At 40.3% G+C, this 27,346-nt stretch overlaps 2 protein-coding genes across 2 annotated transcripts; one reads left to right on the forward strand and one right to left on the reverse strand.

The window, feature by feature from the left end:
- The first annotated feature begins 698 nt into the window (after positions 1–698).
- marchf1 (membrane-associated ring finger (C3HC4) 1) lies at positions 699–18,702 on the forward strand. The gene is made up of 7 exons (XM_008306220.1): positions 699–729; positions 2,546–2,745; positions 11,451–11,501; positions 13,212–13,285; positions 15,497–15,677; positions 15,802–15,946; positions 18,380–18,702. Exons 1-7 carry the CDS (start codon positions 699–701, stop codon positions 18,700–18,702), a joined length of 1,005 nt encoding a protein of 334 aa, XP_008304442.1.
- Positions 18,703–19,234: 532 nt separating this feature from the next.
- tma16 (translation machinery associated 16 homolog) lies at positions 19,235–23,505 on the reverse strand. Its single transcript, XM_008306214.1, has 7 exons — positions 23,409–23,505; positions 23,186–23,289; positions 22,589–22,626; positions 22,407–22,491; positions 21,285–21,433; positions 21,144–21,186; positions 19,235–20,897 (listed from the first exon to the last, which is right to left on the reverse strand). Exons 1-7 carry the CDS (start codon positions 23,409–23,411, stop codon positions 20,708–20,710), a joined length of 612 nt encoding a protein of 203 aa, XP_008304436.1. The 5' UTR covers positions 23,412–23,505; the 3' UTR covers positions 19,235–20,707.
- Between the last annotated feature and the right edge of the window lie 3,841 nt (positions 23,506–27,346).

A 27,346-nucleotide genomic window follows, 5' to 3' on the forward strand; every position in this document is an offset into this window, starting at 1 on the left:
TTCTGAATTATATTTGGTACTAAGTCTGGTTGTAGCATACTGTTAGAAAAAACCTACATGGAACTAATCATGAAACACAAACAAACTTGATATTTGTGTGTTTCGTGTGTGTGTTTGCAGCCGTACCATTTGAATCTGCACATTCCTCACTGAGCATCCCAGTTAGTGTGAAGAGGGCGAAAACCAGGAGAGAGAACATGATCGTCAACACCTCCAGCTCAGTTAACAGAGAGGCCATCGATTTACGCCCGCTGCCGCAGCTGTATGTTGACAGGTGCATGGGTGAAATTTCCAAAGGTCACGTTCCATTGCACACGCTCAATCAAAATTAGGCTTTAAACACTCACCCAGTGTGTTGCAGGAGCATTAAGATGTTGACCATCAATCAGCGACTTCATGACACGACACACTCTGTGTTTTGTCTCTCGCTATCTGTCCCTCTCTCTCTGTGTCACACACTTGCAAGAACTGTGAAGAGCTGAAGTACACATCCCCTCTCAAGTTCAAGTGAGATCATATTAACCCTAATTATTAATGGGCCCTGTGCCTCTATGTATGTGTGTGCGTGTGTGTGTGTGTGTGTGTGTGTAGAAACTTCACATGTAAAATGAAATGAATGTAATAATTTTAGGATTTATGACTGCTCTCAGGTATTTGCTCTAAATGATAAGAGCGTTTAATAGATTTTTTTGGCCATCATGGCTCTCAAACCGAAACTCTCCATGGACAGTAAAGGTCATGTAGTTTTCAGTAAACCCTGTGATGTGGTAGATTCAGCGTGGCAATGGAACAAACACATATCTGATTGAATTTTATGTTAAAGAAGTGAAGCTTTGAAGTAGCGTTAACTTTATCTTTTGCTTTTTTTACTTCCCCATACATACGCCTATTTGTGCACATACATGTATTTGCGCACGTGCGTGTTAAAGGATGCGTGTGGGAATGCACATCAGGCACAACTCAGACCACTTCTCCTCTCAGCAGTCGTTGCTAAAACCAGGGCTGTTGCAGCAGTTACAATGTTCTCTGTGCAAGTGCTCAGCTCATCATCTGCATCCTGCGAAAGAACCAGGAAATAAAGGCAGACTAAAAAAGAAATACTGTACATTTGAGACGGTTCATGACTTGTTGGCTATGACGCTAATTCAACACATGAGTGAACAGGACAAGTACAGTTCATGTCAGGGGTGGTATTTTCAGTCTGGAGAAGTCAACAGCTCGAGCAGAATCAGGCCTAAAGTTCAGCTTTAGTTTAGTTCAACCAAAGCACACTTGGATGGTGATTGAAAAAGAGAAAAGATTACAAGAATTCAGCAAACTGAACCTAAATAGAGTAGGGTGTTCTTGATTTGCTTGTGGTGCTAGATAATTTCGAAACTCTGATTTTGAATGCGTTAACAATAACCTTTATTCAACTATAAAACTGTTGCCCTACTGTCCAAGTTTGATCTTTTCAACCACATTCATCACATGGATAACAAAGGACAACACAGTGTGATTCTTTGACTCTGAATACGCTTGTCTGTCGTGTTTCTAAGAAAACATCTCATCAAAAAAACTTGCAAAATTGAGAAGGATTTCAGTAATTGAGACATGAATATCATCTGTTTGTTGGATCAAACTATTTTTTACTGTCATCTGAAGTGTGCGAGGGTTTGAAACAGTCAAAGTGGGAAGTCTGAGATCTTCTACGAATGTCTCCCAAGATGCCTTTTCACCTCAGACAGTCGCTGCTCTTTAGTGATCCCAATTTAAGACCCACATTTTCCAGTTATATCAATCATAATCCTCGTGACCTGAGACAATTTAAAATAGGATTACACCCTCACCGCCCACGCACACGCCTCCACACACATTCTGTGAAGATGCTGATATGCCATGCGGTGTGACTTGTGTCGGTTTCTCACTTCATGGTCGGTCAGATAAGTAATGTGCCTTTGTTGCTTTAACATGACAGAAGAGATGAGGTGGCTTAATGTCTATAAACACACTGTTTCACGGCAGGGGGCTTCCAAAACAATCAGGCAGTGTGTGTCTGTGGGTGTGTGACTGGGTATGAGAGAGGGCTGTCCATGTGCACAAGTTGTGTAAGCTTATTAGCAACACCACTGGTCAGAGGAGGAGATTGAGGTTAGTCTAAGCCCTAATCCTCGTGGACCTTATGCTTGTTATACAGCAAGCACAACAAAATCCTGGCTCCTCCCCTTTGAGAAAGACACACACACACACACACACACACGCAGGTTTCCTGCCTCCTTGTTTACTGCTCAGCTCCATCGCAACTCTTCCTCTCTTGTCTCTCTCTCTCAGCAGGAGGGCGGAGGAGGGGGAGGAGGAAGAAGAGGAGGAGGAGGTGGTGGTGGTGGTGCGCACTGTTGAGTAGTTTCCCAGTCGTCATGACGACCTCACACCCCACCATCTTCGAAGCTGTCTTCTTGTTGCCACGGTGACCTGATCCTTTTCCATCTCCGCGCCTCTTTATGATCCAGATTGGACTAATAAAGGACAGCGATCCCGGAGCACCGTCTCCTCACTCTGAAAATAGCTCGTGGATGGGACAGCGGATCCCACGCAGGGACGCAGATCGGAGGACAGGAAGGCGCGGTGTGCTGGGAATGCTGTGGGAGTAACACCGGAGCGTTGCCTGGAAACAGCAGCATGCCAGTACAGCAGATAACTGTGGTTCCGACCAGGGAGACAACCAGCAATGGCAAGAGCGCTCCTCGCTCCAAAGACAAGAACGAGGTGAGTTTCTGACCTCAGAACTGTCTTTTAAAGCCTCTGAGATTCCACTAAAGCTGTGTATGTTTGAGGAGTTTTTTTTTTTTTGGTTTGTTTTTTTCTGTCGTTTTGTGGTTTAAAAGTCTCATGAAGTTGGTCAGATTACAGAGATTTAAGATCCCAGAGAAGTTATTTGTGTTGTCAGAAGGTAGAAGTCATTCGATTGGTCCTTGAATGTTGATCCTGATGACAGGAGGTTGCACAAGTGTGTGTGTTTGTACGTGCCTGTGTGTGTGTGTGTGTGTGTAGCAGCCTCTTGTTTCAGCTGACACTCTTTTCAACTCACTCACTGAGCGCCTTAACATGTACAGTAAAGATGTACTCAGCACCCTTTTATCACTGCTCCCTCACATGGGGTTTGATAGTTTCAACTGCATCTTCTATGGAGCTCTGATCCCACGTCACGTCACATCATATCATATCACAAAACATCACACAGTGTCACATGACATCGCACAATATCATAGGATTTTACATCGTGTCACAGTGCGTCAATTTGTGCTGTGTCATGAGTTGGGTTAAATGGCTGAATGGCTGTTGCCAAGTTAGTTTTTGCATATAGTCTCTCAAGCTCACGATCAGATATTTTACGGATCTACTCCTGAAAATAGGAACAGGAACTTGAATAGTGCCTGGTGGGAGTAAGTTTGAAACAGTTTTCTCTCCTCAATATGGTGCAGTGTGTAGTGTTATATGTTATAGAGTCTCAACTGCTTGGTCACAGCATTTTGAAATATCCATCCCTCCATATTCTGCTGCTTCTCCACAGTCAGGAGCTTTAGTGGCAGCAGGCTTGAAATACTTATTATTCTTAAGCCACAAAAACAGCATGAATCACACAACCACCTGAAATGTATTGTCTTTCATTTAACCGTCGCTACATTGTACAGAGTGTCTTTTTCTGCTCAGCCGAACAACATTCTCACTGAGATTGAACGTTTCTTTTTAAACAGGCTAACACAAGTCTCACACTGCAAAAGACTATAAATAACATGCTGTCAAGTGTCCTGGTTCCCTGGTTTGAGTCCCACCTTCCCTTCCTTCTTACCGGATACCTCTCTACTGTGGGCTGTCTACATAAAGGCAAAAAATGGCCCACAGACTTCAGTACATGTTTATTTTTTATGTCATTATTTTGGGCAGTTTTGCCTTTGTTTCACAGTTGCAGTTGAGAACAACAAGGGAATGTGAGGAGAGAAACTACAATAAAGAGACCAAATGAATCAAACAGAACATGTTGTGGCTGCGTGATCCGCATTCAGACCGAAAGACCAAAAGGAAGCCCACTGGTTGCATCCATATCCACAGGAGGGGGACTGTTAGTCTTCCACTGAAGTATGTAATGATGATAATCTGTGTTATGCTTGGTGAGGATGCAGTAATGCAAAGTCTAACATCTAGAAAATATACACGCCTGCTGATGGTTTTATTGATGCTGCCATGTTTCTGTGTTTCTTGCTTCTTCTGCAGTGAAGATTGTGCCTGTGATAAACCTCAATCATTGTATATAATACAAAACGCAGAAGTCCTGAAGGTGGTCAGTGAGGTCTTTGGTTAACTACTTTTCTAATGCAGCTCCTTAAAGTTTAGTGTGTAACAATTCTGCACTAAAATGTCTAAAAATTGCCACACTAATGTTTTTTATACATGTATATGTATATATATATGTTGATGTATGCACTTAGATTATCCAAAATGTTTCCAACAATGCTCAAACTCAGAGAAATGTGTTATTTTGTTAAGTGTAATAAATGAAATGGTGCGTCTCATCTTGGTTGCCTATCAATGATGTCATATCCTCCTTACCCACTGGCATCGCTCAGTCACATGGTCACCCAGCAAATCCACCGCATAACGTGAGCTACAGCAGCTGCATTGATAGTCAACTCATCTAATGGTGCCTTAGCAGGAAGTTACTTGTGGCTGTTTAGTTACAATGAAATGACATCACGTGTTGCTAAACATAACGTGAGTAAAACATGTCGCCTCGTCTGTGAACATGATTTTCATGTCATGTCAGGTAGATTTTTTAGCTGCAAAGAAAAACAACAACGGCTCTCATGATCTTTCGCTACTTCCTAACATTATCAAACTACATCTTTCGGTGTTGCTCTAATTGAGAGCCACCTACTGGCAGAAGTATATGCAGTTTTTGATACTTTAAAAAAAAGTTACGCAGCTGACAGTTGAAGAATTTTACTTTGCTGTTTGAAATGATCCTTTATGGGCATGAAAGCAATACGGAAGAACAATACACCGAATTCGTAAACACACAAAATTACATTACACATTATTATATCAAGCTAATGCATATCTTTTTAAAACAACCAATATGTGATTTCTGCCATCAGTGGTCTCTAAAGCAAAGCATGACTAAAGATGTAGTTTGATGACGTCATAAAGTTGCGCAGAATCGTGGGAGATGTTGACGTGACCACTGTTGCTGTGAAAAATCTATATGACTTGACAGAAATCAGGTTCACAGGCAGTGTAAATTCATTAAAGTTATAGTTATGTTCTGCTCATCAAATCAGGGTAGTTTGTATTAGCACATTTAAAAACAAGCTGAGTTGACCAAAGTTCTGTATAAGACAGATAACTATAAAAATATATGCCAAAAGCAACACATGGTAAATACAAAATAAATTAAGTATAAAAACTTAGAAACAAAAAGGCAAAACAGGTAAGATGAAATTCTAAAATAATATAAAATACTAAAATATTAGTCACGTATATTTGCGTATAGTCATGTTATGTCATTTTATTGTAATGAAACTGCTACAGGTAGTGTTACCTCTCCTAATGTCAGTCACTGTCATGAACATGTGGTGAATGCATTCATAGGGCAGCCATCACTGTTATCTACTGTCAAAACAATCATAATACCAAAATCACAAAAGTGGTAAAGCTCTGGGGCGTTTAGCTAGTTCGCCTCTCTAATATATCATCTGGGAGCAAAGGGGATGAGATGCCTCTGATGGGTGACCAAAGTGAAACAATTGAAATGCACCTTTTTATTTATTACATTGAGTAAAATCTGACATTTTTTTGATGTTTGAACATTGTTGGTAACATTTGGGATAACTTAACCTCACAGGTAAACAAAGTACATAAGACTGGTTTAGCTGTTTTTAGACATTTTAAAGCAGAAATGTTACACATTAAACCTTTAAATCAATCATTATGTTTACTCAGGTCAAGTCAGTCAACGGGCTTAGCATGCTCTATTCTTAGACAGTCAGCTACAGCAGGTTTTGCTCTTCTGGTGGTAGATTTTCATTCTATACAGAGAGGAGCAGAAATCAATGGCTGTCTGCACCTGTTAGTTTTAAAATCTGTTCACAAATCTGCTACAGCTGAATTTCCACAAAACCCTATTTGCAGCTACTGTATTAATCAGAATCTTATCATGACAGAGTAAGTGATGGGGTCTTACATAAACACCATATTATCTGTGAACGTGAGAACAATCGGGACTGAACAATAGAGCTGGAACCAGTTGACATTTGTTGGTTTGTTTGTATGAGTTTCCATGGAGATGCAACTGTCAACAACAACACAACACAACCCTGATGATTCAGATTAGCTGAGTTTATGAGCAATACAATTATATTGATTTATAACTAAGAATATTCTTCTCAGCTTAACAGTGACTGTGGCTTATCAACTATTCCTGGTTACAAAGATTGGATTTCGAGATTTTAAAGTTGAGATTCTGCACAGCACGTTGTGCCCAAATGTAAAGTGTGCAGCTGCAGCTTCATGGTTGGTTGTCTAAATGTGGCTGTAGGTGTTTCTGATTTCGTGCCAGAGTACAGAACCAAAATATATCCCTCGGTCCACGCTTCATCTCTTAATCCCCTCTGCAGAAACATGCACATGTCCAAACACAGACTCACCAGAGTCTCTGCTGTGAGTCAGAGTCAGAGTGTCGACAGAGGAACAGAGGCTCAGGTAAGCAACAGTTAGCGCTGAAAAATCACTTTATTGCTCCTGAACTGTAAGATGGGGCTTAATCAGGCTGCTGCAGGTTGGAGGATGTGTTCGACTGTGCTCTTGTGATGTTTGGATTTGACTTGCTCTGTTCTGGAGTGGCAGACCTTCAGGCTGTTAGTTCAGAATACTTTAGACATTAAATAACAGTTTCTTTGCTTTTGAAGATGTGGATTCAAATACACGGAAAGCCGACAGCTAGACTGAGAAGGAGCGAGACAGAGATGATGTACTGTCTAAGAATTCAGGACTGGATTGCTGTTTGAGATAAGGGCTGATTTAAAAAAAGAATTTCACTTTTATGTCTGTCTGTGTTTATTCTATATCAGCCAAAGAGTTTAAGGAAAAAAAAAAATCTGTGCAGTGCGATACAGATGCTGTGCAGATGCTTCAGACCAGTATAGAAAGTCTGACACAGAGCATGTTGCGTTTCTCACCGACACGTAATCCGAGGTTGTTATTAGGACTTCCACCTGTAGTACATTCTGTCTCTGTGTTGTGTATTAAGCTTGTCCTTCTCATTGTGCTGAGCTCTGGAGTACCAAATGTTATATGGAAGTTTTTCTATATGCAAGTCATCAACTGTGGCTGAGAAATGTATTTGAAAAGGACGTGAAATCTCCTTGTTGCCCACAAGGAATGTCTGTCACATGGCTTCCTGAAAGTATTTCACACATTCACACACTGAGCAAAATATGACAGGACTGCAACTATTGTTTTGCAATGGGACCTGTCTATCCAACATGATATTTCCATGCATGTAGAAGCTAATTTGTCTGACCAGGGATTAACAGAATTGAATATTAGCTCCACTCTCTGTCCAAACGATTTCGGTTAGCCTATGTAATTAGTTATATCTATATTTACCTTGGTTCGTCTCTCTGCAATTTAGCTTCTTTTCTTGCCTCGGATAAGTGTGACGCCTTTATTTGTTTGAGGTCCAGATTGCATAGAAGCCTGCAGGAACAGACTGTGTTGACTTTGTTACCTAGGGAAGGTACTGAATAGCAGTGCATGGATAGGAAGTTGATAGAAAATTAGTTATCAAGAGATGAGTAAGAAGAAGGATATCAGGTAAATCAGTGGGTTGGTCCCACATGAGTTGAGCATAGCTTAGCACAAAGGCCGGGAAGAAACAGCTGTCAGGTGTCATATTAACATGTTGTTTCAGGAGCCTTCATGTACAAGCTGGCAGTGCTTCACATTTTCTTATAGCTGAACAAAATACAGATAATGTATTCTATTTAACAAGGACCACTTTCCTTATGCTCTCAGTCATCTGTATTTGCAAGGTTAAAAACTCTCTCCAGAAGGAAATAAATAGCAATCCTCTCGTCTATTTCTACTTCTAAAAATAAACAGCCATCAGTTCACGTGACATAAAATTGGAGTGTATAATGATGTGCTGGAAAAGCTACGAAAAGTTATTTGTTTTTCAATTTATATTTCTTAACCATAGTAACGTGTGAGGAATTATATTATATTAAAATAGTCTTTGACAGTCTCCACTCAGGTTTTTGACATCTAGAGCTTTACATAAGCCCACAAATGCCACTCAACTGAAAGAGCTACAAGCAGATGTGTCATCTCAGGAATCCATTTATTACACCGGACGACGTATGTAGACATTTCGAACAGTGACGTTTGATTTAACGGCAGATTAGCTGCTGTCCTTTAACAGCCAGGAGGTTGCTGTGAGAAGCGTTTGCTTCGACTCCAAGCAGGACGACTGATTTAAACGTGGCTATAAGAAAATCCCTTGATCAGCTTAAACGATGCAGTCTTCTACTTGTCAGTGTATCTCTTATTTATTTCAATGATTTGCACCGAGTGTACCCACAGCCGTGTCTGTGTGTGGGCTGATACACGCAAGCTCTGTTTTTCCTTTTATATGTCAACAGTAAAAAAAAAAAATAGAAAAGCCACCCACATGAGAAGCCAACTTTGAACTCCGTAAATATCCTATAAGATACATAAAGCTTATAAGTGTCCACATTAATACTGTTAGGTATTATCTCGTTATTATACTATACATGTTATGTACAAATACAGATTTGAGTGGCAGGATTTATCAACTGTACTTCCACTACACATGGACCAGAATATTTGTATCCATTTGAAATCATTATTTTTGTATCAAGGCCTCAAAGCTGTGGATGATTTTAAATAATATCACTGGAAACAAATCCCATCAAAATATCACAGCCAACGATAGGTGCTTTTTCACCAAAAGCTGTGAATTGTGTTTCCACAGCAGGACCAAAGATCAGGAAAATCAGCCAAATCAATCTCCTGATGTATCAGAAGCACAATGGTTTAAAATTCACTTTGAATACTGTCCTGGACAAAAAAAGCTTGGACCTCTTCACTGGTATCATCTCTTGGTGTGCTCCATCCTCATTATTGTTTGCTGTTTAAATAAACTGTTAAAATTCTGGCATTCTTGTAAAAAAAAAAGATCAGCAACATTCAGCTCTGCAAGTCCCTTATTGAACTTTTCCAAGCTGGTGGAAAGTACTTTCCCCCAGACAGGGACTTTTTAGCGGGTAGGACCAAATTCAGAACTTGGTTCCTTTGGTGGAAACACTGGTGAATAAGTTAGAACAGTTCAGTCATGGAAACTATCACCTGCTTTATCCCTTGCACTTTATTTGATGCTTCAATTTATTTAGGAGAATTCTATTTTTAAGAAGAAAAGAAATGATGTCCACTTTACATAAACTATGTGAACCAAACTCCAGCAGCAATCCTACACTCAGTCTGCATCCAGCCATTTCAGGGTTTACAACAAAAACGTTTAACTCAAAGCTGAGTTATATTTGGGTGATTTAATGGTGCAATATTTTCCAATTACTGTTTTATGGCATAGTCACTTCTTTAGAAATATGCTGGCGCATTAGACCACTGGATTTAACAAGAAACTGATCCACATGGCTTTATTGGAAAACTATGTTTTTATGTTTTTGCTTCCAAATCACAAAGATGACAACTTTTTAAAATAGGACCTGCTGAATTATCCCAAAACGATATTATAATCTAACATATGCAGTGATTTAAATCACAACTACACAAGCTGTGCAACAAAGTTTTCAGTTTCACACAGCCGTGGTTTGAAAGTGTGTTGGCGTGGGAGAGGCGAATCGGCATATGATTTAGATACTATGGAAGATGTTCGTTTTGTTTTCATGGTAGCTTATCAGTACTACAGCTTGGTAACTCCTACACAGAACTGTCTGCTGGTAAGTGAATCTTGCGTAAGATGCTCCAGGTGAGGAATCAGGTGAGGAATCAGGCCACAAATGTCTGTTGGTTCAGTTCAAGGTCTCCCAGTGGAGATCAGACTATCAGCGCTCTTGGAAAAGCTCTCGAAAAAGTGCCTTAAGTTGACTTTAAATAGAGACACATTGCAGAGCAGCATCTTGTGCACTTAGCAGGACAACCAGGTAATAGGATTGGCTGGCTTTAGCTCAGGTCACAATGAAAGAGCAAGGACGTGTGGCTGCGCATGACTTCTGACTTTAAACAGTAAACGCAGCGGGACCAGTCTGCACTGGGTGCTATAGAGTCAGCTGGTGGTAAGAGCTGCTGAGTTTCATTCTAACATTATGGTTTTTATTTCAGAGTTAAAGCATTAACTCATCTAATTTGTAATTTCTCACATTTCACTTCTTGTCAGAAGCTTTCGTATGAGAACGTACATTTAGTTTAAAAAGTTGAGTGTTGTTGCACAATTTCTGATGTGGAAAACTGAGAAAAACTGAGAAATTAATAGATTGAAAGAAAAACCAAGAATTAAAAAAACTGGTGTAACTAAAAAAATGTTTGTTTCTCAAAAATATTAATAATATCAATGACAATAACTTTCTTTGTTCAGCACTTTTCAAAAACAAAGTTACAAAATGCTTTTCAAGGAAAATGTTTGAAATTCGGTCAATTATGAAAATAAATTCAAAGAAATAAACAAGATCAAGCATGAAATGTGACAAGATACAAGATAGATACAAGATAGATAGTGAAGTCCAGTGATTACTTTATAAAAAGAACAAAAAACATATAAATAACATTCAAGACAACAGCCATTGTGTCAGAGTGCCCTCCAGTAACAAGGATTATGATTTGTAGTAAGTACCTAAGAAGCATAAATATTGGGGTCAAGACCCTATTGTGTTATTTTTGGTGAGTCTTTTACATAATGGGGATTAAAAATGATAGAAAATACCACTTTATCTCACTATAATACACTTTAAGACTGCAACCTGACAGTGTTTTTAGTTATGGAGAGTAACCTAACTAATGTAATAATAAACCCTATGGTGTTGTAAATTAGCGAACTTAGCCTAACTAATGCAAATATTATGGCCAGGACCCCACAGCTCTATTTAACAATGAACATTTGCTGCTTTTCTGTGCTCGACATGATTTTCACCTGAAGACATCACCTTCTTATGCTTTCCAAATTTGCTGTGGTCATCATTTCATTGATCGTTGCAGCTCTGCAGAAAATCACACGGAAACATTATGATACGAACGAGCCCCTTTGCTGCAATTGAGTCCAGCAAAATATTGTTTTAATATTATTTTACCATTATGCCTGTTGTTGTGTGGCAGATAGAGCATTGCATCCTTCTTGGTGTTCTTGGACTCTAATGATTTTCTGTCTCTTCTTCTCCCCGCAGGGGAGGAAGGCACCTGGGCGCTCAGGGAGTCGATCCAGCAACATCTCCAAGGTAACAGCTGAATATCACAGCTAAAAGGGCCAAAATCAAGGTCACAGTTCATAGTGTTTGGGAGCATTGTTTATCCAAGCAGAATCTGATGTGCAAGAATGTGGTGAGGCTGTCTCCCACATACACAAGTGTTAGTAAGACACTTAAGGTTGGTCAATACACTGTTACTTGACTCACTAGGAGCTAAATTATGATTCAAGCTCTACTTAACTGTTAATCAAAGGGGTTTTTGTAAAAATTCATTTATAGTAACAAACCTACAGAAAATCATGACTTGGATCTCAACACGTCATTTGCATTTATTAGCATTAATTAGCTGATTGTTTTGGATTTACAACCAGCAAATAAACTGAGTCACACCAGTCTCAGGTCAGAGTTTAGCAGCAGTGGGCAGCTGTTTTAACTGAGAAAGACTCAGTGATAACATCAGTGTCAGCAGCTTCAGACTCAGGATATTCTCAGAGAGTGGTGGAGACCAAGTCAGAGGTGAAAGGAAACTACAGAATACTGAGTGTGTATTTGTCAAGTGGCCAGAAACGCAATTTAAAATATAAGCTAATGTTCCTCCATGGCTGGTAGATGTTGAATTTTTTAAAAATGAATAACAAAGAAGTGAAGACACAGCCTGCAGTTTACAATGTTATTTAGATGTATCAGGTACCAGTAAAATACTTACAGGCTCCTGAACGTAGGTGCAACTGAAGAAAACTATGTATAGACTGGTTAAAATAAGTTATATAATGTGTATTTCTGTAAATACTGGGTACCTATGGGCCACGGTGCTGGGAGACAAAACAAAAACCATTACAAGAACCCTCTTCTTACTGTGTAATGAACAAGTGAAAATGGAAGAACAGGCACACATCATGTTACAGCTTGTGTTTCTGGTTGTTATAACCACTGAACTTTTACTTATTAATAAACATTACTCCAGTGTGTGGGAGAAAATAGAATATAAAAGAGAAGTGCCCAAATTTTATGACTGTGCCACCAGGCAGCAACTTAGGAACTCATTAACATGCCTGCTACTTCAGTGTAGAAGGACGAGGCGAGACACGGGTCTATGTTTTTGAACATTTGCTCCTAACAGGCATTTTTGTCCACCAACTCAACATAAGTACGATGGAGTGGAAAACAAATGTAACATTCTGTAGTGCACTGTTAGAGAAGTCGTCTGTTGTCATCCAAGGAGAAAAAAATGATGACATAACAAAGTCATGTAATAATACAACATATAGATGGAACTTAGCTAATAGTTAAAGTTCAATGAGGAACATGGAAATTCATATTTTAATGTTTTAATGACGCTGTAAGAATAGGGTTTTTACGACAATCGTGCCCTGGGCACACCATCTGTAAATCTTCAGTTACACAGTAAAAAGTTACAGTTTTGTTTCCCAGTACTGTACCCATTTGATACTCAAAAATACTTGGGGCACAATTTATTCCTCTGTTCCTTTATTTTTTTCCCCCCACTGTAACTAGATTTAATACCAGTAGGGACTGTATAACTGTATACAGGCTGTGTAAGTAAATGTGTTTATGCTTATGATCTATGGTAAATACCACTTCATATTTTGCAGTCATTACAAATTCTGTATACGTGTTGTTATGCTTTGGTACATTGGTGGTATTTGACTTAAGTTGCTGACAGATTGTTGTACTTGCAAAGCAACTTAAAAGCTAAATAGAGGATGTTGACTGTTGCAGGCCAGCAACTCTACAGCAGGACCTGCTACAGCCTCCAGGACATCGATAACCCCGTCTTCTCAGGACATATGCAGGTAAGACAGCTGCCTTTTCAAGTGATACCAAGATCCTGATGTTCCACAACTCTCTGCAAACATCTACACGAGCGTCTCTCCTAAAGCCAGGAGCAGCCACAGCTCTCTCTGTGATATTAACATGCACAGTTTAAAGTCTGTTCTCCGCTGAGTGGGAGACTGAATTAGTATGGTCTGCCGCAGCCCGAGGGCATAACAAACTTAAAATGGAAGCTGAAATCCAATGGTCCTCCCACAGCGCAATCAATGAGAGGAAGATGACTGATTGCAGAAACAGGATCCCTCAGTTTATTATTCCCACTGGGGGTGTGGTCGTTATGCTGACGGCCTCGCTCCTATGGCCTCATGGCAGAAAATAGGCGTTGTCCGACAAAGGTGATGCGTGAGTGCTTGGACCTCCATTTGTCCTGAACATACTCAGTTCATTCCATATTCACTTGCCTGTTTGATTATTTACCTTAATTTTGTTTTATGTCACACATTTTTTGCTTTGAAGAAACGTCTTCCCAATCAGGCAGGGTTAACAAACAGTGTTTGTCCCACAACCAGCACTTTAGACGACTCGGAAGCTACATCAGCAACTGCTATGAGTGCATTACTTAATGTTTTTTAAGCTATTTAAAACAAAAAAAATACAATGCCTGAATAGAATTGTAATAGGAAACAGTGTTCGATGATCACAACCTTTTCCACCTGTAAGACAAAGTATAAGTTGAAGTGTAAAATGTACCTAAATCCCAGTAGAAAAACAAAAAAAACACAAATTATTATGTAAATTATTATGTCTTATATTGAAACTGTGCTGCTAAAGGTTCATGTTTTATTTGCGGAGAATTAAAAATATTTGTAGCTTCACTCAGTAATACAGCAGCGGTGTTTCTGTTGATTGACAGGGCCGCTTGGGATCATGCTATTAAGTTTTAAAGGTAACTTTAAAAATTCTGTTCACCTCCATTGCTTTGGGGTAGAGGCAGAAATCTAAGAGATAGACAGCTAAAACCTGAGAAAAGATATATTTTTTAAACTATCTGCTGAGCTACATACTATGAGTTAGTTCAGTCTTTTTAGTAATTTAAATGAACTGGTCCTTTAATGAGGTTTCAGCCCATTTGTTTAGTTAATGTCACATTCATGTCTTTTCCATCTCGTTTCAACTTGTTTTCCTCATCTCCATCTGTGTGTGTGTGTCCATGTGTGTGTGTGTCTTTGTGTGCGTTTAGTTCTAGCCAGCTGACCCGTTTAGAGGAGGATGCCTCTGAGTCACACAAACACAGCAAGCACGCACACGTCTCCTCTGCAATGACAGTCACCAGCACAAATCTGGGCTCGACGGCTCAGGCCCAGAAGAAGAACGTGAAGCGCCGCCACCGCCGCAAGAGGAGCAGCTGCACCACCTTCGACTGCGTGGAAACCAACGCCAAACAGGAGCAGAGCGACCGCAGCCTCAGCTCCGACCGCAGCGAGGTCGGGGAGAAGAAGGAGCGCTCCTTGAAGAACCGGAGGGAGCGCCCGTCTCGCCTCCGCTGCTCAGGTGCGCCGCAGTCCGACTCCTCCTCTGAGGACGAAGCGTGGCGTGAGGCCCGCAGCTGGAGCAAAGAGAAAGCCCGGAGAGCACGCCGCCGCAGCGGGAGCAGCCGGGAGAGGGACATAACGAACGGGCGTAAAGACAAAGACGAGATCATGGAGCTGCAGTCGGTGGGCTCAGACGAAGGGAAGGAGAACCAGCCTCTGGTGGAGGACAGCGGAGGCCTTAAGAAGCGCCACAACCACAGGAACTCATCGAAGAGAGACGGCCACATTTCACAGAGGGAGAGATCCCGCAGCAGGGATAAGGAGAAGAAGAGCTACAAGTCACGGAGCCCAAGAGGCAGCTCCTCGTTGGCAGAGGACGGCGAGGAGCTCATCACTAAGAAGTACCAGGAAAAAGGGTCAGGAGGTGGGGACATGTCAGTGCCCACGCCACAGAAACACTGCGGTGCGAACGGGAACACACCACGGCCCTACTCTGATGACTCTGAGCTGGAGGTCTGCAGGTTAGTTTGTACGCCTACACGGCCGCAATCATGCGTCAACAAGTTTATCATCCCAAAAAAAGTCAGAGACAGAGAAACAGAGAAGATACAAACAAGACAGACAATATTTAAAACAGCACAGAGCCTCCACATTAATTTTCTTCCTGATGTTTCTGGATCTTTGTGTGTTTGTGTGTAGGATCTGCCACTGTGAGGGGGATGACGAGTGCCCATTGATAATGCCTTGTCGCTGCACTGGGAGCCTAAGCTTCGTGCATCAGGCCTGTCTCAACCAGTGGATCAAGTCCTCAGACACTCGCTGCTGTGAACTCTGCAAATTTGACTTCATCATGGAGACGAAACTCAAACCTTTGCGCAAGGTATGCACGTGGTCGTCATCTATTTTTACCTCACTGACAGCTCTAAACAGTAGGACAGGTTTGTCAGCGTGCAATTATGAATGACATGTCCTCCCCCCTGTGTCTCCATCCCTCTGTCTTCTAGTGGGAGAAGCTACAGATGTCGAAGAGTGAGAGGAGAAAGATCTTCTGTTCAGTGTTGTTTCACCTGATAGCAATAATGTGTATGTTGTGGTCAGTCTACATTCTGGTCAAGAGAACTGCTGAAGAGATCAGACTTGGGAAGAACGGTCAGTACTTTCCCCTCTCCCCCCCCACTCACATAGCAGAGACATGCAGCGTGAAGTGAAACAACAGAATGACTTCATAGCAATGTAGTGGTACCCTGTGGCGGTTTGTTCACATTCTCACTTAAACATGCTGTCAAACACGTGTCTTGGCATATTTCACTAACATTATTGTGAACAGCAGTGGTATTTCTTTGTATCATCTCCTCTGTGGTGAACACGAACCCTGCCGCGGCCACATGCAGCACAGGTTTTCATTCATAGTTGAGCGTCACATTTCCGTCTGTTGCTCGGCAATGCCAGATGCACGTATTGTTTGAGATCAGACGGCATCGTCTTTTATATTCTCCGCAGCAACCCCGTTGAAATTCTTTCATTTGCTTTCGAGATACGGAGTGACACTGAGCAACACACAAGATTAATAGCATTGGAGTGTCTCTTAAAGTGTCTCCCTACTGAACAAGAGAACCGGTGTGCAGCTGTTGCGTCCATGTTCACTCATTCAGGCAGACTGCCTGGAGCAGAGGGCTTCCAGTGTCATAGCTTTGTTGAATGTTTTTTACTAAAAAGGAGCTACTGCTGAGAATCTTCCTTGAAGGTTTATTGTGTAGGATTAGGGGGATCTAGTATTAGAAATATAATACAGTGCTCATAGTTATGTTTTCATTAGTGTATGATCAGCTGAAGATGAGACTCATTGTGTTTTTGTTACTTTACAATGTGCCCTACATATGTTTACAGAGGGAGCGTGTCCTCACCCCACATGTTGCCCAAAACAGACGAACCAAGCACCAGCTTTAGAGAGGAACGTTTGTGTTTTTAGCTCCTTGGAAGAGGAAGACTGAGGCAAATGGGTGTTAAACTGGCTGCAATCTGCAACCTGCACACCTCACCTTTAACTTACTTAAAGTTCTCTTGAAACTGCCACCACAAACATGTCAAAGTGTCGACCAAGCGGTAATGAAGCTGTCAACCACGCGGTAGAGCCATTGACGCTGTATTCCTGCAACACAAATACGTTTTTTAGGAGGTCGGCTGCTAATCTAATGTAAGGATCTTACACCTGCTGTTACACACAAATGCAAATGTCCAAAACGTTTGTAAACCTTTGCAATGATTGCACTCAGTGTCTTATAGCTGCTGTATTTGTAGAAGGAAGTTAAACCGATGCATTTTTTAAAAAAAAGAAATGTTAATTGGCATCAAACCATGTACATGCAGGTAGAACATGTGATACAGACGTTACAGATAATCACTCACAGCTTCACTGTAGCGCCCCACAGTGGTCAACACTCTCCAAGATACCTGTCACATTTTCACCTGTTGATCTTTACACCTGTCTGTCTCTGCTTATGTGACTTTTAAGATGAATTTCATTTGTAGTCACTTGTTGTTTTGGTCATCCTTCAGTGTCCCTCTGCACACTAGACATCCAGATATCGATTTTAGACATCTTCAGTCAATCTGTACTTTTACAGTTACCATTTTAATTTTGCTTCTTTTTGTACACTGATGCACTGGAAGACTTGAATTACACCACATTAAGCTTCAAAATAATGTTACTGCTACGTCAGTGGCTTCAACAAAGAACAATTATTTTCGTAGCGACCTATCACAGCATGTTTTAGCTCATTAACTACAAATCATGTCAACCTTCCTTCCATTTCTACAGACCAGGCTATTCACAATTTGTCACTTTTGGTATCGCTGCAGAAGTGTGGTTAGATTTAAACATGTGACATATCTGTGGAAATTCCAGGAGTCAAGATCAGAAAGAACGTTTAGATCACAAACAGAGGGCGCAGTGCTTTGTCGAGAAGTGAAACTCAGAAATCTAACTGTAAACAAACGCGAGCAGGTTTCAGTAGTTAGAGTTCACCACAAGGTTCTCACCCCGTCTGATGAGTTTCAGTCTTTTGGGAAATTAAAACCGTTTTTAGTAGATTTGAAGATGATGTGATTTTCATTGTTGGGCTAAAGCATGAAACTTTTCCTGAGAGCAGGAGTTCGGACTGACACACATTTTAGCTTTGCTTTGTTGTTAAAGTGAAAATAGACCCCTCAGTGTTAATGTACATTCATGGTTGCGTTCAGTGATGGTGTGTGTGTGTTGTGTTGTGGTCATAACGTAGGACGTCAGATTAGAAGCATAAAACATAGATGCAGTATGTGGAAAAACAACATTTCATATACTGTATATTATTACATTTGAATACACTAGAAGATGAATAATAGCATAGATCTTCAGAGATCGTAGAAATAAAGAGAAATTACACTCACTCTTGATTGCAGACGATTTATGGAGAGTTTCTCTTCTGAAGTACTATTCGCCGCAGGGTAAGCGCAACTCTGCACACACCACCATCATGATCCCTCACACGTCCTGCAGGTTGACTGACAGCAGCTGTGTGTGTGTGTGTGTGTGTGTTACCTCAGGTGTGCTGGAGTGGCCCTTCTGGACCAAGCTGATTGTGGTGGCCATAGGCTTCACAGGCGGCCTCATCTTCATGTACATCCAGTGTAAAGTCTACATGCAGCTGTGGCGCCGCCTCAAGGCCTTCAACCGCATCATCACTGTGCAGAACTGCCCCGAGAAAGACCTGCACAACCCTCAGGCCCGGCCCAGCGCCCTCACCAACGGCAGGCACGACACGGTGGAGGTCCCGGTGAGTCCGGGCCCCGTCCCAGCTCCGGAGGCGCAGATGGACTCAGACATGTCAGTGGAGGCTGCAGTGGCGCCGGCACACAACCCCGTCTGACTGATTCTCCTCCCCGCTGTGAACAGAGTGCTGAATCACGCTCTGCTCATCCAACAACACAAGCTGGTGTGAGCACGGTGTGATTTAGACTCGTGCGGTGTTTTAATGTTGTTCTCATCTCGGTGACGGCTGATCTTGAGACGCAACAAACGGATTTAAAGCGACAGAACTGAACAAGTCCTTCGGTGATCCAGGAAAAGCTGAAGGCAGAAGGGAGGCAGTGATGTGAAGGTGCGAACAAAGAAAGAATGTGGCAGAACGTGGAGAGAAGAGTTAAAGGAATCAGACAATAAAGCCATCAGCAAAGAGAGCATGTCAAGACTTTAGTTATGTGGTATACTGACACCATCTTATTTCTGTATGCACTTTCTCAACCCTGCACTGATGTGAGGTAAAGTTGTGAACACCCTGTGGATGCTATTAATTAAAGGTCTCAGTATGCTTCAAATAAACCTTGGACAACAGAATGGTTATAGTTGCTGTGAATGGCCCTAATGAGGCCTGCTGTGACAGAGAAGCGAGGCTTGAAGAGCTGTGATAACCACACACTTTATTTAGTTGTCTACGATAGCAACAATAGCAGTAGGAGATGTGGGGAATTAGCAACAAAGGTTCTGTTAGGGCGTAAAGCGAATCCCCTCGGATCAAACATTCTGGATATTTATGAGCTTCACGTATTCAGTGGAGTCGGTCAGATTTCAGCAGTTTGTTAAAATCTGCTGTTGTGTTGCGTTCTTTGTTTTTTCCATTATGAAATAAGGACCAATTAAACTACTTCACTTTACGGTTAACTTAGCTGTTGCACTCCACCCCTCTCTTATTTTCGTGTTCAAGTGTGTTTTCTAAGAAGCAAGATATTGTTTGTTGAAAGGTTAAAGAGGATACACTTGAAACTAAAGATGCAGACATCTGGAAGTGCATCTTGTGCTGTGCTGTAATGGATGCACAGTCACTACTGAAAAGCATTTATGTGGCTGCACTTTATTTTTAAAAAATGCATTTATTAACCTTTATTTAACCAGGAAAAGTCTCAGTGGGATTACCAAACTGCTTTACAAGAGCATCCCGATCGAGACAGGACAAGAAAAGTGAAAAATGGGAGAATTTTTCACACCTTTGCACACTGAACCAATTGCTACACAAAGTAGCCCAAATTTCAGATGCTGCTGCTAAGACGATCTGACAAGCACTTTGATTGAAGCATACTGAGGCCTTAACTCTCCTTCTGGACAATCAGGTCTTCAGACACCAAAGAGTCAGATGTTATTATTAGAGAAAAAATTATTTGAACTAAAAAAATATTTAGCTGAGTCTGAAATCTAACAATGTGATATTTTGAAAAAGTTATTTATTATCATCAGAGAGTTTAGGATATTTGTTCAAATAGAAACTCTCAAGTAGCCCCGGTGTTAATGATGTTTTGTTCTGACAGTTTGCAGCTTTATGTGGTCCTGCTCTGGAGGTCCGTTATTCAAACAGTGATGTAACTAGAGCTTTCGGTGTTGCCATCCCTTCATGTTTTTACATTACATCATAAAAGCGTTTCAATTTGAACTGGCACACTGTGTCAATCTGCTAAAGGCGACTGTTGTTTACACTTGTCCACTTTTATACTGGTTTAATTTGGGTTTTTTTTTTTACCAGTGTCCCCGGCACATCACGGAAAATACAGCTTCCTCTGTGTCTTAAATCCACCGCAACATCTTTGTCCAAAACCTTTTTTCTATCTGATTGGATACAACGGAGCATTCAGGTTACATACAACACATATTTGTTTGTGCAATAAACCATGAATGTAGAACCCCTCTGAAGGCTGCTGTGATGTTACTAAGCAACAAAATGTAAAAAGGAGGTGAGTTTGAGAACATTTTACTTTTCCATCGGAGGGTTTAGCGCCATCTTGTGGACAGAAGTGGAGTAGCAGCATCTTCTCACACAAACATTCCTTTCTCTATGGAAGTCTTTGTTTAAGGTCAGTCTCACATCCAGATCCACACAAAAAGTCTCAGTGGGAGTCTGACATCAGCACCATCTCATCCACCTGCTCATCATCCACATCGTCGTCATCCTCATCGTCCTCGAGATCGTCTTCTGCCTCGTGTTTCTCTTCTTCCTCATTCTTCGTGTCCAGACCTTTGTTAGACACCTTCCGCAGTTTAATATTTGGGAGTTTCTTCAAATCTCCAGTCCACTCTCTGCCAAAGTACAAAGACATCTTCACATTTTTTTCCCTTTCAAAATAAAACGATTCACACTAGAATATCAGCATTGTGTGGCTTTTTAAAAATCTGAATTTTAATAGAAAAAAAAAAGAAAGAAGACAGACATTTGTAAAAAGATGCACGATATGCAGGCAGTAAAATGATGCAGTAATTCACAGGTTGAGTATCACCCGCAGTTATAATAATATCTTCTCATATCTGTGAAGCTCATCCACTCACCTGAATGTTTTCAGATGCTTTGCGTTCAGGATGTCTGGGATCTCTGAAGGAAACACAGCAGAGCATCAGGAGGAATATTCCAACACTAAATGTGTGTACGCACAACACACATGTGTCCATGTTTCTAGGAGGAGGACTCACCGAATCCGACGCCCTCGTACTGCACCCGCTCTCGCTCAATGGTCTGTTTGATGACGGCCTCTCTGGCGCCGTGGAGACGACCCTGCCGACCTTTGATCCCATTCACGAGCTCAATCTGCTCAAGTTCTGAATCAAATCTGTGGAGGTACCTGAACACACAAAAAAAAAACACATCAGGCCACAAAACAATCGGACACCACGTGCTACCACATTTAGAAGGTACGGTGAATATAGTGATATATATACATGTACTTTATACAAATAAAAAAAAAAACTGGACACAACAAAATGAATTCATATAATAATCATAAAAAATCCACTCCACATGTTGCATAATTGTGAATATTGTTCTGTCTTTCAAACGTTAAATCAGGGCTGCATGATACTGAAAGAACAGCAAATATTTTGGTTTTCTGCAATAGAAAACAAAATAGAGAAATTATCCCTAAATATACTGAACAAGTATTTGGAAAAATTCATCAGAATGATTGAGGTCTGAAAAGATCTGAAAAGAAAATAAACAAATTTAAAACAGTTAAAAAGAAGGAAAAAAGCAGTTTGAAACCTTCCTCACACAATGTAACGTTGGAAAAGGCATCCACGTTCATTTTTGCTTTGAATAGCATTCAGATCTGAATTCACACACACGATAAAGATTTAAATGGTCAAACAAATTGGTCACATTGTCATGTGATGGAAAACAGAGAGAACCCTTTTTTTTGTCATGGTCATCATATCTGTAGCTGAAATATTTCCATACAACTGATGTGTTTCTTTTGGGAAGCAAACTGTCCTTTTCAGTGTTTCTCTCCCATTTCTCGCTATTTTTCGCTGCTCACAAGTGGAGCATGTCAACAAACTCTTAACCCTTAAATCTGATCAAATCGCATGTTTTATCAAACAGACTGTTGTTTGTAGATTAGTCACTGAAAATGAGAACCATGTGAGTTTTCTTTTAGCGTCAAGCAGCAAAGTTTTAGCAAAAAACGACTGAATGAATTTGCCTTATTTTACATCACACTGCAATGTAACTATTGTTCATGTGCACATAACAATGTCAATGTAGAAACAATATATTATGCAGCCCTACTTAAAATATTAGGTGGTAAAAAGAAACTTCACCTTTCAATAATGTCACAGGCATCTTTTCTTGTGTAAGTCGTCTTCGTTGGATCCAACTGACCCTGAAACCACAGCAGCCTCTCACCTGTGATCAGAGAGCCAGGAACAACAAGAGAAAGTATATTTAACGGCAATTTGATAATAATATAAAATATATGAATATGAATGATAAGCAGGCTTACCGGTGTTGTTCAACCGCGTTGCTTTCTCAGTCTTCTGCCTGCAGCAGCAGAGAAACCAGTTGAAGGAAAGTAAACCAAACATTCAAAAGTCTACCTAAGTCTTCCTATTTGTATAGCACTTTTTAAGAACACAATTCGCAAAGTGCTTTTACATAAAGAAAAAACAACATGTATAAAAAGAACAGGCAAACGCTCAAAATAAAAATATAAAATACACACAATAGAAAAATGGAAAAGAACCGACTGGGTCACTCTTGAAAGGTGTACGTATAAAACTGATTAGAAAGACTGATTAAAAAGACGACATCACAGGAGAATGAAGATAAAAGCTGAAGCTGAAAGTAAGATAAAAGTAGATTAAGAAAGATAATAGGGAGAAGGACGGCAGGAAGTACTCATAAAAAAAAGGGGAAAAGAAACGGGAGAAAATCTAAAACAGAAATAAAAGAGAACATCACTCAAAAGCAAGTCTATGAAACACTAATACCACAGTGCGCCGTCTTAGGAAAGCAGACATCGTATTTCTATATACTTCCATTTTAAGTAGATTTGTTTAAGGCTGTATCTGTTTAATTGTGTTTTACTTCTCATCCACACCTGTCCTTCTTCTTCAGTCTGATCTCTTCTCGGGCCAGATACGCAGCCTTCCTGCTGTACGGATGAACCACTTTCTCCGCAGCTTTTCCTTTCTGAGTCTTCGGCTACAAAACAAACAAACAAACAAAAAAACCCACAAAACAAGCAGCAGGACTTTAAATCATGCAGGTCATGAATGTAATCATGTTTACATAAACATTAACACACAACACAGCAGCCTTACCATCTTGACTGACTGAAAACACGCGTGGGTCTCCTCTGTTGACAACCGGACAGGAAGTCGAAGAGGTCCGTCATCGAATTATGTCCGACAGTGTTGCGGAGAAAATAAAGAGGTTCCTTTTTCTAACTAGAAGTGAAATGGATTTAAAAAAACGACAACAAAAATACTTTAAACTAAGACACGCTGGTAATTACAGCTTGGTTTTTTAGAGGCAAAAAAAAGAGAAGAAGAAGAAATTTAGAGTTATAGGAAGGAAGGGAGTTTGAGGCACACTGATGTAAAATTGTAAAACTATCACCTCTGCATTCTTTAAATTAGTATAGACATAACCAAACTTGTTTTAAACTAAACAATAAAATGTCTATATACCAAAATATATAACAAAAATGACTGTATAATTATAATACTTTTTTGTAATATGTGGAAGTGTAAAAGTAAGATTTTATTGCAGGAAGATGCTTTGTCTGATGTCGCAAGACCAATAATAAATAAATAAATAAATAAATGTAAACATAAAGACAATATTAGGAATAAGTAGCAAATTTATATTAATCAAAGTGACTATTGAGGTAAAATTTAACCTCAGGCCGTGGTGGTAGACGCCCCCCTTTTTATTTTTACATTAAATATTTAGTTTTATTACAAAGTTGTAATGTGTCCTGATGTAATTACCCTCAAAAATGGTTCATCTATCTTGTGTTCTGATTATGTTGATATTCGAATTATTTAAATTTGATAAGACCATACCCCACTTTACTAAGCATTAAATATTTTGAGACAATTCAAAAACAGTGAGCAAATGATAAAAAATGAGGTACACACTTTTGTCAAAATGCGACGTCACACAACAACTTTTTTTTAAAGACCTTTTTTTAAATAAAAAAAACAACAACAAAGCGTCCTTTTGAATTACTTACGACTTCAGATTGTTTCTTTGTGAAAACAGAGCAGATTATGCAATGATTTATTTAGTGAAAATAAACAGAGGGCAGTTTTAATGTATGCATTTTAAACTACTGCTGTGTTTGTATGTGGTTTTATTTAAGCTGAACAAATACACAATATCACTTCATTTTTAACACTGATTACAAAGTGTTGTACAAACTCCATATGATCTATGATTAGATATTCAGTGAGTTAAAGGTGAAACAGACAAATGAGATGAAAACAGAACACAGTTTACTGAAAGATGATCATGTCCACGGGTGCAGTGAGACGACAATACTCATCAGTCCAGTTGAAGCTGCCTCAACGGGGCCAGTTGAGACCAGTCAGGCTCCTCCTGCACCGCAGGCTTTGCTTGGTTTATGTGTTACAAAGCTCAGATATGGGGCAGAGAACAGGCCTCTGAGCGTCTGCCATGCCAGCATTTTAAAAGCAGCTAAAGTGTCTCTAAAGCCTCAATGCGTCCATGGAGACAGATTTTTGTTCTTTTATTAGATTGTGAACAGCGATGCATCAATGCGTAGACAGCAGTTTAACGCTGTAGCTGCTTGAGGTAGAGCTCGTTTTTACTGCTTCACTTTACAGTTAAGTCGAGTGTTTCCAAGCTTCGACAAGTTAAATCTGGTCATGAGATGATTAATGGGAGAAGAAAGAAGGAACAAAGTTCTGCTCCACAAATTCTCTTTTTGCGATGTTCTCTAATTGACCATTTGGAGGCAAAATCTGTTCTATAACTCACAGTCCAAATGTGTCACATCATTAAAGCTATGCGAGACATTTGGATGACATTTTGAAATATCCTTTTAGTGGAACTGCTCACAGACATCTGAAACATGATGTGTGGCACCAACCAGCACATAAATTTAACTTCTGTCTTTTCTAAAAGGTTGTCGTGTTTAGTTAATGTAAACTATAAAAAAAAAAATACTGTGAAATCAATGTATTGGAAAAGGATTACAAGGTAGCACACAATGGAAAAACCAAAATAAAGTACAAATAAATATCCCAAAAAATAGGTACAAGAACACATCAAGCTCATTGTATGACATCAAATGTACCTCTTCTGAAGAGTTTCACAGAGAGACTCAGATCGTATGACTTTGGTAGATGAATGAAATCTTTTGAGGTAGAGTGAACGGTTGCAGATATAAACTTTATAAACCGGCTCCTCCCCTCCCACGTGAGTTTTATCAAACAGCCGACTCTTTAGAAAGATGCAATTTAGTTTGGGCTTTCCCAGTACAAAGAGTTTTAAGTCTGTTCCTATTAATGTTATTATGTCAGTCTGATGTCACAAAATGCGATCATGCTCTTAACATTTACATTTTTATCATTCTTTCCCCCTAAAAAATACGTTATGTAAGCTTTTGATAGTTGTTTTGTTGCATTTAGAAGTTTATGCAATAGAACCAGTTTTCTGTGTAAATGAAGGAGAAATACTTCTTAAAACTTTTTTCACAGTTTGTATACGTACATTATACATGCACAAAATCATAATCAGCTCTAATAACCCTGTAGATCCTTGGACGGTTTATCTACAGCCCTTGACATGTCCAGTTTGTCTTGTAAATTGGTTGCCTTTAAAACTAACAGCTGTACTCGTGAAATAACTGAACATCCACTGCAACTCTAACCCTTGACTCCCTAACTCTGAGCTAAAGTATGTATGGTGTATTACTTACCTCTTAGTATTTTCATGCCACCAACATTGCTCTCAACTCGATTGCCCCAACATCCATCTACCCCACGTATAGAGCCTCTAAAAAGTATTCACGCCTCCTTTGAGGTTTCGTCCTTAATAGCTTTTCAACAGTCAATTGAATTCACTTTGGCTCAAAAGAGTCTTTTCGGGAAATTTATTTGTCAAAAAGGCCAAATGAAATTGACCATGATTTATCATCCATCCATCAGTTACATCTTTCTGCGTGTTTGCATTTTCTCCCCGTGCAGCGTGGGTTCTCTCCGGGTTCTCCAGCTTCCTCCCACACAGTCCAAAAACATGTTGAGGTTAATTGGTGATTCTAAATTGTCTGTAGGTGTGAATGTGAGTGTGCTTGGTTGTCTGTCTCTAAGTGTAGCCCTGTGACAGACTGGTGACCTGTCCAGGGTGTCCCCTGCCTTCACCCTAAGTCAGCTGGGATAGACTCCAGCCCCCCACGACCCTAGTGAGGATCAAGCGGTGTATAAATAATGGATGGAAATTCCTTGCATGTGCACACACTTGAATACTTGGCTAATAAAGTTGATCCTGTTTGAAAATGTTAGCATGCCAACTTACTAAACTAAGACAGTGAACATAGTAAAAGCTGCACCTGCATGTTATCATTCTAACGGTGCATTTGGCTCAAAATACTGAAAAACAACTTTACAGGTTTGCTAGCAGTGCACTTGTTTTAGATATAATCCTAATATTTCGGTTCTACTGTGCAGCCGTGGGTTACTTTAATCATATTTCTCATCTATGAGTCATCTTCCTTTAAGCTGGTAAAAGCCCCGGAATTCAAAAGAAACACTGCAGTATACATCTTTCTGCACCGTCATAGATGTACTGATGATCGACACAGTTGATAACAACCACAAACCCTCACCATCGTGTTGAAACATATTAACATCTCCGGATGAGGACGAAAACTGTGGTTTTATGAAAGTAGGCCAGCTGCCTGCCACAGTCCATAGATAATCATAGCAGCATGACCGCTAGATGCATGATCTGTAGCTCACATCAACAGAGAGATCAACAAGAAAAACACAGCAAATATACAACTCTGGAAACAGGTTATTTTATGTTGTAGTCAGGTGACGCGTTTTCTCAGGAGATACCCGACCAGCTGGCACTCAGCGAGCTCGCACAAACAGTTTTTTCGTTGCTTAAAGTTTGTTCAGCTTCCCCCTTACTCTGTAGGGCTGCATACCTAACCAGCAGGAATGTGATTGTACTGCAGCAGAGGAGCCGTCAGACTTGTGGCTACAAGCACACAGCTGATTGCATCACA

Source organism: Stegastes partitus, unplaced genomic scaffold (genome assembly GCF_000690725.1).
Source record: "Stegastes partitus isolate 25-593 unplaced genomic scaffold, Stegastes_partitus-1.0.2 Scaffold3631, whole genome shotgun sequence".
In the NCBI taxonomy this organism is placed as follows: Eukaryota; Metazoa; Chordata; class Actinopteri; family Pomacentridae; genus Stegastes; species Stegastes partitus.